The sequence below is a fragment of the Scyliorhinus torazame genome, chromosome 12 (assembly GCF_047496885.1).
Source record: "Scyliorhinus torazame isolate Kashiwa2021f chromosome 12, sScyTor2.1, whole genome shotgun sequence".
Taxonomy (NCBI): Eukaryota; Metazoa; Chordata; class Chondrichthyes; order Carcharhiniformes; family Scyliorhinidae; genus Scyliorhinus; species Scyliorhinus torazame.
The window spans coordinates 94,973,339-94,987,345 of record NC_092718.1 but is presented as its reverse complement, the minus strand read 5'-3'; the positions used below and the strand labels follow the sequence as shown (position 1 = coordinate 94,987,345).

Sequence of the window (14,007 nt, the reverse complement as noted above, 5' to 3'; positions counted from 1 at the left end):
GTCACTCATCAATCCAATGGGGAATTGAAGAGAAACAACTTTCCCCAGAGAGGGGGGAGAATGTGGAACTTGCTCCTACATGGAATGGTTGAAGTGAAATTGTAAGAATATATTTAAAGGGGGAAATTTGTCCGACAGGCGGGGAGCAGGAAATAAAGGGTAACGTTGATAGATTCAGAGGCCCAAGTGAGGAGTAAATGCCAGCAGGAACTGACTGAGCCAAATGGTGCTGTCTATCATCTCCACAGTCTTACCTGTCTTCTTAACAGAGTCCACTAGAGCAGCAAAAAGGAAGAGAGAGCACAAAGTTACAGTAGAAGAATCAGCTGGCCCAGATACTCATGGTGAATATACTCTCAGACACAGGGCCCTGATTAAAGCCAGAACCACAATGCTACTCTCCGAGAGGTGTCAGGGTTAGATACAGAGTAAAGCTCCCTCTACACTGTCCCCATCAAACACTCCCAGGACAGGTACAGCACGGGGTTAGATACAGAGTAAAGCTCCCTCTACACTGTCCCCATCAAACACTCCCAGGACAGTATTGAGGAGTATTGAGGAGGTGGGGAGGCTGCAGAAAGATTTAGACAGTTTAGGAGAGTGGTCCAAGAAATGGCTGATGAAATTCAACATGGGCAAGTGCGAGGTCTTGCACTTTGGAAAAAAGAATAGAGGCATGGACTATTTTCTAAACGGTGACAAAATTCATAATGCTGAAGTGCAAAGGGACTTGGGGGTCCTAGTCCAGGATTCTTTAAAGGTAAACTTGCAGGTTGAGTCCGTAATTAAGAAAGCCAATGCAATGTTGTCATTTACCTCAAGAGGCTTGGAATATAAAAGCAGGGATGTACTTCTGAAGCTTTATAAAGCACTAGTGAGGCCCCATTTAGAATACTGTGAGCAATTTTGGGCCCCACACCTCAGGAAGGACACACTGGCACCGGAGCGGGTCCAACGGAGATTCACACGGATGATCCCAGGAATGGTAGGCCTAACACACGATGAACGTCTGAGGATCCTGGGATTATATTCATTGGAGTTTAGGAGGTTGAGGGGAGATCTAATAGAAACTTACAAGATAATGAATGGCTTAGATAGGGTGGACGTAGGGAAGTTGTTTCCATTAGCAGGGGAGACTAGGATCCGGGGGCACAGCCTTAGAATAAAAGGGAGTCACTTTAGAACAGAGATGAGGAGAAATTTCTTCAGCCAGAGAGTGGTGGGTCTGTGGAATTCATTGCCACAGAAGTTGATAAATTCTTGATTTCTCGAGGAATTAAGGGCTATGGAGAGAGAGCGGGTAAATGGAGTTGAAATCAGCCATGATTGAATGGTGGAGTGGGCTCGATGGGCCGATTGGCCTTACGGCCGCTCCTATGTCTTATGGTCTTATGGACAGGTACAGCATGGGGTTAGATACAGAGTAAAGCTCCCTCGACACTGTCCCCATCAAACCCTCCCAGGACAGGTACAGCACAGGTTTGATACAGAGCAAAGATCCCTCTACACTGTCCTCATCAAACACTCCCATGGCAGTTACAGCACCGGATTAGATACAGAGGAAAGCTCCCTCTACACTGACTCCATCAAACTCTCCCAGGAGAGGCATTGCACAGTATTAGTTATATATAGAGGGGCAGCAAGGTGTTGCAATGGATAGCACTGCTGCTTCATGCGCCAAGGTCCCAGGTTCGATCCCGGCTCTGGGTCACTGTCCGTGTGGAGTTTGCACATTCTCCCCGTATTTGCGTGGGTTTCACCCCCATAACCAAAAGATGTGCAGGGTAGGTGGATTGGCCACACTAAATTGCCCCTTAATTTGAAAAAATGAATTGGGTACTCTAAATTTATTAAAAAAAGAAAAAAACATGTAAAGAGTGCAGCTCCAACTGCACTGTCCCCATCAAACACTCTCATCATGTTCATCAGTTGAGGATATGGACCTTTGCGGTAAAATTGTTTTCTATACCTTCATGGTCTGTGGTCGTCTGTGGCAAGGCCAGCTTGTGAACTGTCGCAGCAAGGAGCTTGTTTCGCCACCGCAACCTTAATCCTTCCAGGCTATAGGTTGGAGGAGAATGGACTGATTGTTCTGTCCCATTACCCCTACTGCCTGGCAGTGGGAGGGGGGGTGCAGCGTGAGGTGGGCAGGTGGGCGGAAGGATGGTTGGCAAGCCTGCAATGATGCCCTCCTTCGTCAACGAGCCTGCACTCCAGATATGATAAATGGGGGACATTTAGCTGGAAGAGTCAATCTTGGGAAACGTGCAGGCTGTGTTCATAGACTACATTGTTTCTCACTGGCTCACCTTGGGGGTTTGTTTGGGCATGTGGGAGAAATCATAGAATTGTAGAATTTACAGTGCCGAAGGTGGCCATTCGGCCCATCAAGTCTGCACCAGCGCTTGGAAAGAGCACCCAAGCCCACACCTCCACCCTATCCCTGTAACCCCACCTAAACCTTTTTCTTTTTGGACACTAACGGCAATTTAGAGTGACCAATCCACCTAACCTGCACATCTTTGGACTGCGGGAGGAAACTGGAGCACCCGGAGGAAACCCACGCAGACACAGGGAGAAAGTGCCAACTCCACACAGACAGTGACCCAAGCCAGAAATTGAACCTGGGACCTTGGAGCTGTGAAGTAACAGTGCTAACCACTGTGCTACCGTGTCCCCAAATGCTGTGTGTCTGTGAGAGGGATGGCATTACCATGGTCTGGCTTCCCCTTGGTATGTGTCAAGGGAGTGTGGCAGAGATCAGTGCCCGTATAATGGATGAGCCAGCTGCCTTATTCGAAACCTACCATCAACCCCTTGGGCCCAATTTGGCGAAGGTGGCACCATTACCAGATAGGAGTGCCATACAATACCTGCTGTACCCAATGCACACGGACCAGGGACAGGTGTGTGGGGTGGGAGGGGGGGGTAGAGCCAGGCATGCCGGAGAGCTCACGGCAAGATATTCAAATTGGTATCCTCACCTCCTGATGTCATTGGTGGTGCAGTGGTGGGTGGAACTGAAAAAAATAGAAAAGGAGAAATCTTCAATATTTTGAAACAAGAAGGTTAAATCTCCGAATGTCAAGACTAATAATCTATGAGAACATTACTGGAAAATAAACGTGTTGTCAAAGTTTTTTGTCTTAAATTTTTTTTTAAAATTTAGAGTACCCAATCCATTTTTTGCAATTAAGGGGCAATTTCGCGAGGCCAATCCACCTACCCTGCACATCTTTGGGTTGTGGGTTTCTAAACTAACGCAAACATGGGGAGAATGTGCAAACTCCACACAGACAGTGACCCAGAGCCGGGATCGAACCTGGGACCTTGGCAGCGTGAGGCCACGGTGCTAACCCACTGCACTACCGTGCTGCCCACCTTTGTCTTACATAATCTTCCTCAATCGCTCACATGCTCTCTCACACGCTCTCGAATAATCTCCCTCAGTCTCTCTTGCAGTGTCTCACACATTCTCTCACATGCACTTTCAATTTCACTCACATAATCTCCCTCAGTCTATCTCACACGCTCTCACAATTCCTCTCGCAAAATGTCCTCTCTCTCAGTATCTCACACGCTCTCTTACGCACTCTCTCAGATGCTCTCGCACAATATCCCTCAATCTCTCTCACAGTATCTCACTCGGTCTCCCACACGCTCTTTCACACACACTCTCAATTTCTCACGCATACTATCCTTCAGTCTCTCTCATATGCTCTCTCACGCGGCTCACACACTCTCGCAATTTCTCTTGCATAATGCTCCTCAGGCTCTCTCGCACAAGGTGGAAATCAAACGGGCTGCTCTGTCCTAGATGATGTCGAGCTTCTTGAATGTAATTGGAGGCCCACTCATCCAGGCAGGTAGGGAGTATTCCTTCACACTCCTGACTTGTGCCTTGTAGATGGACAGGCTTCAGGGGGTCAGCAGGTGAGTTACTCACCACAGGACTCCTCGTCCTGACCTGCTCTTGTATCCACAGTATTTATATGGTTAGTCCAGTTCAGTTTCTGATCAATGGTAACCCCAAGAATGTTGATTGTGGGGGATTCAGCGATGGTAATGCCATTGAATGCCAAGGGTCGATGGTTAGATCCTCTCTTGTCGGAGATGGGCATTGCCTGGCACTTGTGTGGTGCAAATGTAACTTGCCACTTGTCAACCCAAGCTGGAGATTGTCCAGATCTTGCTGGATTTGGACAAGGACTGCTTCATTATCTGAAGTGTTGCGAATGGTGTTAGATAGTGTTCAGTCATCTGCAAACATACCCACTTCTGACCTTATGATGGAAGGTAGGTCGCCGATGAAGATGGTTGGGCCTAGGACACTACCCTGAGAAACTCCTGCAGTGCTGTTCTGGAGCTGAGATGATTGACCTCCAACCACCACAACCATCTTCCTTTGTGCCAGGTATGACTCCAACCAGTGGAGAGTATTCCCCCTGATTCCCATTGACTCCAGTCTTGCTTGGGCTCCTTGATGCCACACTTAGTCAAATGCTGCCTTGATGCTGAGGTCAGTCATTCTCACCTCAGTGCAGCGGTTCAAGAAGGTGACTCACTTCAGAAGGGGGGCGAGGAGTGATATGCAATCAATGCCAGGCACAAGGCAAACATAAACTTAATAATTGGCCATTTAAGGGCCTCAACTGGGGCAAAAGCGGCCGGGCGGCTAAGCACTGGACATGGTAAAATTGCTGAGAGGTTGGGAGGGCAGGATCCCCCATGGATATCCCATTCCTTCAATTTGACACTCTCACCCAAGTCCACCTAAAAGCTCATTGGCGGGAAGAGGGTGAACTTCAGGCCAAGTTGTTCTGAGTTTTGCATTCACGGGTGGTTAACCCGTACTTTCACACCCATGTACATTTTCTCAGACCCTTTCCGCGTCCTGGAGATGGCTCTTTCCAACTGGGAACTCAGGGATGGTCCAGAAGGAGTGGCACCTCCTTACAGAGGGTTAAACAACGTTTCTTTGATACCGCCTCACTCGACACTCACCTGGGCGAATGGGAGCGGCTAATCCTGAATGGGCTGCGCAACAGAGGACGTGCTCGAGAGGCCCTGGAGAAGGGCAGTGACGGGTTCCGTCAATTGGAGGACATTCTCTGAAACTGTTTCCCCACCCGCATCGCCAACACCGCCCCCCCCCCCCCCCCTCCACGCCCACATGTGCCGCACACAGATGTCGACTGATGTTGGGCTGTGGTGCCATCATCCCATACATTCCCATTCCTGGATGGGTTATTTCAGCTCCATGTGCTGTTCTGGCTGCTCAACAACAGAAGGCCTCATGTCAGCTGCAAACATTGACCCTGCCATCAGCCCTCCCCTCTGCGAGCAATGGGCAGCTGGGCCAGTGGTCATGGCATGGGCAGCTTGATGCCAATAAAACCCCACCCCCAACTCCACTAATCTGCCCCCCAGCAAGCTGAGGTAGTTACAATGCATGGACTAACCAATGGCCAATTGAAAGCTCCTGTGGGTCCAGCCATATTTGTTGGTAGCGTTGCATATGACTCCAGTTTTAACCATCTCGAGGGTGACTGGGAGGGATACCTTACTGGTCACAGCATTCTCAAAGGACTCCAGAACCTGTGGAGAAAGAACACAAAGCAGATTGGTCACATGATCGTCAGGATGGGAGCACTCATGTGACAGCCAAATCCGTTACTTGGTATTGAGGTTGAGTCAATAGATACTTAACAGGACCTGCCCCCCCCCCCCCACAACCACCACCACAGTCCTCTCCACACTGACAGTACTCCCATCGTCCTGTCCCTCATTCAGCATTGCCAAGTCAAAGACTGCAGGCTGGTTGACTAAGGAATATATTATCACCCTGCCTAGATCATGCTCAGTCTCTGTAGGTGCATGTCATTCGTTGGGTGATTTTCCCCCCCGGGAGTGTTAAACCTGAGCGAGAGTACAGTCACCAAGACTCAGGCTACCCTGGGATGTTACATCCCTTGATGACTGCTGGGTACCTGCGCGCACAGACACAGGCACACACACAGGCACACACACTCAAACACACGCATGCAGGCACACACACTCACACACCTACACACAGACACACACTCACTCACACATACACACAGACACAAACACACACGCAGGCACACACACTCCAATACACACACACACACACATACACCTACACACACATACACACAGACATACACACCTATGCACAAACACACTCAAACACATACACTCACTCACACACATATATACACACATGCACACACACTTACACATACACACACATATACTCACCCACACACACATAGCCATACACACTACCACACATACCCATACACAGGGAAGAATACTTAAACACAGATGCACACAGGCTCACAGACACATGCACATGCACACACACACACAAAGACCCACACAGATATACACACATAGACACACAGACACATGCACACACAGACACACACACAGATACACATACAGAACACACACACAGATATACACATACAGACGCACAGATACACACACAGATACACATACAAAGACACAAACACATAGACACCCACAAGATACACCCACACAGACACACACACACAAAGACACACACATATGGGAGGGGGAAAAAGAGTTCCACATTAGTTCTTACTGTCAACCCTGAATACAGCCTGACTCCAATTCTCCAGTCCTGCCCCCTTGTCCTGAACTCTCCCTCTCCACCAGAGGAAATAGTTCCTCTCTATTGACCCCTTCGAACCCTTGAACTATCTCAAACACTTCGGTTAGATCACCCCTGAATCCTCAATACTCGAGGGAACACCAGACAGGTCTGTGGCGTGTGCCCTCGTAATTTAACCCTTTCTGCTCTGGGAGTATTCTGGTGAGACAAAAACAGTAAATATTGGACAAATCGGCAGGTCTGACAGCATTATGGGAGAGGAAGGAGCTAACGTTTTGAGTCTGGCTGACTCTTTGTCAAAGTACTCTGGGGAGGCTGTGCTGCATTCCCGACCCAAGGCCCTTATCTCCTTCCAGGTGTGCAGGGCCCAGGACTGGGCCAAGTTATACTCCAGGCAGGGGCTGAGAAAGGCTGTGTACGATTGAATCCTGGTATCAGCAGCTAGGCAGCCCCAGGTTATGATGTGTTAAGCCAACGTACTGGGGAAAGCTAATGCAACCCACATCCGCCTTTGATCGATAGCAGTGAGTGAGCTCACCCTGAGGCTAATGCTGCAGAAATCCCAAATGAGCATACAGCGATTAGCAAAGACCCCAGGAACAGCTCACAAAATCCCTTGTTGAGCCATGCCGTGCGTGGAGGGGGCCTGAATTGTGACTTAACTGTGAGAATACCAGCACAGTTGATGGCTTTGACTGTCTTCTCCAGTTGAGCAACTCAGATACAAAGATTACTGAATAATTAGCATCACAGTGATACAATTAACTTAAACCACGGTGGATTCATTATCAGTGACAGCAATGCACCATTCGGACAGGGAGTATAACTCCCTCTACACTGTCCCCATCAAACACTCCCAGGACAAGTACAGAATGGGGTTAGATACAGAGTAAAGTTCCCTCCACACTGTCCCCATTAAACACTCCCAGGACAGGTACAGCACGGATTTAGATACAGAGTAAAGCTCCCTCGACACTGTCCCCATCAAACACTCCCAGGACGGATACAGCACGGGGTTAGATACAGAGTAAAGCTCCCTCGACACTGTCCCCATCAAACACTCCCAGGACAGGTACAGCACGGATTTAGATACAGAGTAAAGTACCCTCTACACAGTCCCCATCAAACATTCCCAGGACAGGTACAGCACAGAGTTAGATACAGAGTAAAGCTCCCTCTATCTTGTCCCCATCAAACATTCCCAGGACAGGTACAGCACGGGGTTAGATAGAGAGTAAAGCTCCCTCTACACAGTCCCCATCAAACACTCCCAGGACAGGTACAGCACAGAGTTAGATACAGAGTAAAGCTCCCTCTATCTTGTCCCCATCAAACACTCCCAGGACAGGTACAGCATGTGGTTGGATACAGAGTAAAGCTCCCTATACACTGTCCCCATCAAACACTCCCAGGACAGGTACAGCACAGGGTTAGATAGAGAGTAAAGCCCCCTTGACACTGTCCCCATCAAACACTCCCAGGACAGGTACAGCACGAGGTTAGATGCATAGTAAAGCCTTTGGAAGTCAAAGGGCAGTTTATGACTTGGGCCTGTGGCTAAGTGGGAGCTTCCCTCAGTATCCAGATGGAGAAAAGAAACAATTTGATGTAATCCACTCCCCAAATGAGGAAGCCACAAAAATCCTAGATCCAAGATGTGCTGACCATTTTTGCCAGAGAACTCAGTTCATAGAATCATAAAATCCCTACAGTGCAGAATGAGGCCAATTGACCCATTTAGTCTGCACTGGCGCCTTGCACTGTGAGGCAGCAGTGCTAACCACCGTTCCACCATGTCATCTATCATGACTGGGGTTACGGACGTTCATATATACCGAATTATTGAATCTTTCAGCTCAGGAGTTGCCCATTCAGCCATCGTGCCCTGTGCTGGCACTTTGAAAGTTTTCTCCAATTAGTACCACTCTCTCTCGCTCCAGCTCTTTCCCCCATAGAGGCTGCAAATTTTTCCCCTTCCAGTATTTCTCCAATTCCCCCCTTTTGAAAGTTCCTGTTGAATCTATTGCCATCGCCCTTTCAGGCAGCACCTTCCAGATCACAACAACTCGCTGTGTAAAAAGAAATTCTCCTCATCACCTCTCCCACTCAGGTTTTTTTACTGATTCTCTTAAATCTGTGTCCCCTCTGGTTACCCACCCTCTTGCCAACTGGAAACACTTTCTCCTTATTGACTCCATCCAAACCCCCCTCGTGATTTTAATCAATCAATCAATTAATCGATTCAATCTCCCCCTGAACCTTCTCTGCTCCGCGGAGGACAATCACAGCATCTCCTAGTCTCAACACAAAATTCTCCCCAGCATCCCCTCCAAGGCCTTGACATCCTTCCGAAAGTGCGGGCCCCAGAATTGGACACAGGACTCCCGTTGGGGCCGGCCAAGAGATTTGGGAAGGTTCAGCTCTAATTAAAGTAGTGTAATGGCGCCATTCTCTTGTGAGAGAAATGTTCAGGGCTGAAATGTAACTCGGGTCAGCCCTTTCAGGTTCCCATTTAAACTGGATTTGTCATCATGGACGCAGAGGATGCGAGGAGGCCTTCAAGCTCATTCAATTGAAGCCCCCTTAGTTTACTTCGCTCAAAAGGAATCGTCTTTGCAGGGCAGCATGGTGGCGCACTGGTTTGCACGGCTGCCCATGGCGCTGAGGACCCGGGTTCGATCCCGGCCTCAGGTCACTCTCTGTGTGGTGTTTGCACATTCTGTATGTGTTTGCGTGGGTCCCACCCCCACAACCCAAAGATGTGCAGGTTAGGTGGATTGGTCACGCTACATTGCCCCTCAATTGGAGAAAAAAAATATTTGGGTACTCTAAATTTATTTGAAGAAAAAGAAAACAAAAAGAATGGTCTTTGCACCTACTTGCCGCTTCTCCACGTTCCACGTGAACTTGGGTCTCGGGTGTCCTGAGGCAGTGCAGGTCAGTGTGACCCTCTCTCCTTCTTTGCGCACGATCACCTCGGGTGGGCTGTTCTGCACCGATGGCTTCCCTGGAGCAGGGGAATCACAGGGGTTAGAATGACTTCGGGGTGGCTTTGGTATTCAGCAATTTCCCTTCCTCCTCCTACCCTGCAGCTCAAATACTCACCTTTGTTCCCTCCAGACTCACCTATTCCAACACTGCACCTTCCACAACCCTCCCCACCCCCGGCCAATCTCGCTTCATCCGCCCTCTGTACACTTGAGGTCAGCCAAAATCTGGTTGCCTTCTATCCTAGCTCCAGCCAAGTTCCGTTTTACCACTGCAACCCCCCCCCCCCCCCAACTGCCCAACCGCCACCTCAATCTATTGCTGGCTGATCTACATGTGGCTTCCCAATCTGCCAACGACTCCATTTTACAATTCTTGGCCTTGTGTGTTTCCTTGACTCAAAGAATCGTGGCAGCTTAGCAAAGGAGGCCTTCAGCCCAGCGGGTCTGCGCTGGCTATCAATTCACTTAGTCGCAATCTCCCGTTCTCACTGAAACACTTTCCACTCTTCAGAGATTCATCCACTTCCTGTTTGAAAGTTACTTACTGATTCTGTCTCTGGCCCCTCCTGATCCCAAATGCTCACTGTGTTAAACATATTGTTCCTCTGTCGCCTCTGGCCAAGCACCTTTAATCAGTGCCCCCTGTTTAGCGATCATAACTATTTTGTCTTTACCAACTGCAATTCACACTTTGTGATTTTAGACACCTTGATCAAATCTCCTTTCTGCTCTGAGGGGAGTTTGCCCTGTCTATCTGAGGAACTGTCAGAATCCCAATGCTGGAACACATTCGAGCAAATCTCTTCTCCACTTTCACTGATGCCTGCCTGCATGTCCCTCTGAAGGTATGCAGTCCAGAATGTAACACAATATGCCAGCCAGGGTCTAACTTGTTCAAATCACTCCATGGCCTCGTTACCCTCTCCCGAACTCTGTAACCTCCACCAGTATGTGTGTCAGCGTGTCTGTCTGTCTGTATGTGTGTTTGTATGTGTATATTTGTGTGTATGCGTACATGTGTGTGTGTGCCAATGTGCATGTGTTAGTGTGTGTTAGTGCATGTTTGTGTGTGTCAGTGTGGGTTTGTGTGTCAATGTGTGTGTCAGTGTTCGTTTGTGTGTGTCAATGTGTGTGTGTGTGTCAGTGCATGTCAATATATGTGTCTGTCAGTGTGTGTTTGTGTGTCAATGCATGTGTGTGCGTGTGTGTTTCTGTATGTGTGCCTGTGTGTGTATGTGAGTGTGTGTGTCTGTGTGCGTGCACCTGCACATCTGTGTGTGTCTGTATGCGTGAGTATGTGTGTTTGCATGTGCCTGTGTGTGAGTCTGTGTGTATGTCTGTATGAGCGCATGTGTGTATGTGGCTGAGTGAGTGAGTGTGTGTGTGTGTCTTGTGTGCATGTCTAAGTATGCATGTCTGTGTGTGCGTGTCTGCATGTGTGTGTCCGTGTGCGTGTCTGAGTGTTCGTGTCTTCAAATTCTTTCTTACCTTCAACAAACACCTCTAGCTGTTGTGTTTTGATGAGGCCATCGATGGCAGGAACGCTGGCCTCACAAGCGTACGTCCCACTGGATCTGTAGCTGACCTTCTCTAAGATCAGGACACCCGACTGAGAGAGTAGCTCCTTACCCTGTGACAGAACCAAATGCAAAGCCTCAGTCAGGAGAGTAGTGGGCAAATGCCAGACACTCAGAATACTTCACAGCACCTTAGGGAGGAAGTACACAGCAGTGTGGGCAGAAACCTGGAGGGCTGGTTCAAATCCCACCACTAGAACTGAGGGAACATTAAGTCTTTCAGTGAAATAACTCTAGATACAAAGGCACTCCTCAGTCTTGGTGAGTGTGAATATAATGGGGTTGCTGTATCTAACATTCATCAGGGGCAGGGAAATCTACCGTCCTGACCCGGTCTGGCCTACACGTCACTCCAGACTCATAACAAAGCGGTTGACTCTGAAACTGCCTCGTCTGACACTAGGGTCGGTATTGTCCAGCCACTCCCATCAGTAAGAGCTTCCTGGTTCCCCCCCTGGCAACGGGACAGGCGAGCCGCGTACAATGTCTTGGACGGTGGTGGGAGTGGAAGACCCCACCAGTAGCCAATATTGAGCCTCTTCCACCGGAGGCAACCACACCGTGGGACGGGGGGTTGAGGGGAGGAACCTCCCGAGATTTGCGACGCTCAAAATGCCTCGAGAGATCTAATGAAATCTTGTGAGACATTGCAATTTGGATCTCGTCCTCACTGGGCGTGATGCAGGTCTGCATATTTAAATAAACCATTGGACTCATTTAAATATGCATTTGAGGGTTTCTTCCAGTGCCTGGGAACTAAAGAGCGCAACTGTGAGACCTCGCCACGGTGGCACTTAGTACTGGTTTCCACAAACGTGGACCTGTCGTAATGGCACCTGGAGGGGGTCTCCCAGTTAAGTAGTGATCCCTGGGTGGTTGGGTGCAGGGCAGAGTGGCACCCAACCACCTTGCCACTGCCAGGATGTCACTGCTAGCCTGGAAGGGGCTGAGAGTCTGGCAGTGCCAGGGTGCCAGATTGGCACTGTCAGGAATCGGGCCTGGGCCCAGGCCCTGTGGTGGCTTTACCAGGTGGACAAGGTTGAGGATATGTTCCCGGATGCCAGCTGGCATGGGAGAGGGGGGCAGAAATCAGGGCAGCCAGACAAAATGGCCAGACAAAATGGCCAGACAAAATGGTGCCCCGATCTGCAAGGAGCAGGAAATGACTCAAGTGCAGCCTCAGTGGAGGGAAGCTCCCTGAAGCCAAAACAAACAACAAAGTGCTGTTGAATAAATGGGGTCTTTCTCGGCACTGCAGTCGTCGAGAAAGACCCCACTAAACCCGTCCAAAACTGGACATAGATTTTTTTTTCTGTTGAATCCTGCCGATGGTCTAACGAGCCACCCAGTGATGTCAAGCCCAGCTATGTAAACCTCTGATCCGTGAGGAGTACCTTCGTCAATCCAGCAACAGCTGTTCAAGAAGGCGAGAGGGGTCAGTTAGGGGGAGCTAGGGTGCAGGAAACAAACACTTGCGATGCATTTTGGGGAAGGGGCAAATAGGTACGTTGACAAAACTTCGGTGATATTAGCGATGTATCTGTGGCTTCAGGAGCTAGATGACCAATAGGCTCTGAGAGAGCTTGGTGTGGTGGGGGGTGGGGAGGAAACAGTCCCTGGGCCTGAATGCCTGCAGCATCCCCCTCAAGCACTCGCAAATAGACTTCCCACAGTTGTTTGAAATCAAGCCCCACAAGTCGGAGAGTAAGCAAAGTGTCAAGGTCAGATCAGAGCTGAAAGCATGGGGTCCACAAAACCTTACAAATGCTCGGCAATGTCACTGAAAATACATGGGAACAAGGCCCACATCCCCTGAAGGGAATTTTAAAAAGGACAGTTTGTTTTCTCGCACCAATACTGGCTTGGTCATTCTGAGCCAGTGGTCGGCCACGGTGAATCGTGAAAGTAAAGTGATGATTTCCTTCATGCAAATGACAAACCTTTTTCCACGTGATCTTGGGGATCACCGATCCTTGTGTGACGCAGGAAACCTGAACGTCTTCCCCCTGATGCACAGTGACTGGTCCCTTGGGATTGAGCACAATAGGATCCAGATCTGCTCCAACAAGGTGGGAAGTGATGGGAGAGAAAGAGATTAGCGTGGTCAGACGCAGTTACAGACAAGTTACTTTTCCCTCCACATCTGTCTCTCCCTCCGTACAAGTAAGCACACTGCCCTCGCCACACCTCTGCACCAGGCTTTTTTACTTCATGGCTGATCATATCTACCTGAAGTGCTCAGCTCAGGCCCTGCAGCCCCTTGCGGCTTTTCCAGACCACAAAATGGCACCCAGTGTTACCATGCAAACTTCCCACGATGCTCAGGATCACTTACTCTGAACGCACGCACTCAGAGAGGACTGCCCAGCCCCCCCCCCCCCACCCCCCCACCCCCCGCAACTCCCAAACTCCCACTGTTGGGTCTCCATCTTAGCAATGCCCAGCCTGTATCCGTAAGAACATAAGATGTAGAATTATCAGAAATAGGCCATTCGGGCCATTTGAGTCTACTCCACCAGAGAACCATCAAATCCCTACATTGCTGAAGGAGGAGATTTGGCCCATCGGGTCTGCAATGACCATCTGACAGAGCACCCTACCTAGGCCCATTCCCCCAACCTATCCCCAAATAAACTGCACATCCTTAGACACTAAGGGCAATTTAGCATGGCCAAGCCACCTAACCTGCACACCTTTCGAAACTAAGGGGCAATTTAGCATGACCACTCCATCTAACCAGCAGATCTTTGAACTGTGGGAGGAAACCAGAGCACCTGGA

General features: G+C 49.4%; 1 protein-coding gene across 4 annotated transcripts in view; it reads right to left on the bottom strand.

The window, feature by feature from the left end:
* LOC140386572 (basal cell adhesion molecule-like) overlaps positions 1-14,007 on the bottom strand; it is a 277,207-nt gene that overhangs the window by 30,970 nt on the left and 232,230 nt on the right. For 2 of the 4 annotated variants that reach the window (XM_072469008.1, XM_072469010.1), the window contains exons 9-14: positions 13,169-13,284; positions 11,140-11,281; positions 9,541-9,668; positions 5,463-5,598; positions 2,985-3,020; positions 255-275 (exon numbers count right to left, since the gene is read on the bottom strand). In XM_072469008.1, coding sequence (XP_072325109.1) covers positions 255-275; positions 2,985-3,020; positions 5,463-5,598; positions 9,541-9,668; positions 11,140-11,281; positions 13,169-13,284 — 579 coding nt within the window. The remainder of the gene's footprint in view (positions 1-254; positions 276-2,984; positions 3,021-5,462; positions 5,599-9,540; positions 9,669-11,139; positions 11,282-13,168; positions 13,285-14,007) is intronic. The other 2 variants (XM_072469009.1, XM_072469011.1) reach the window with 1 other exon arrangement.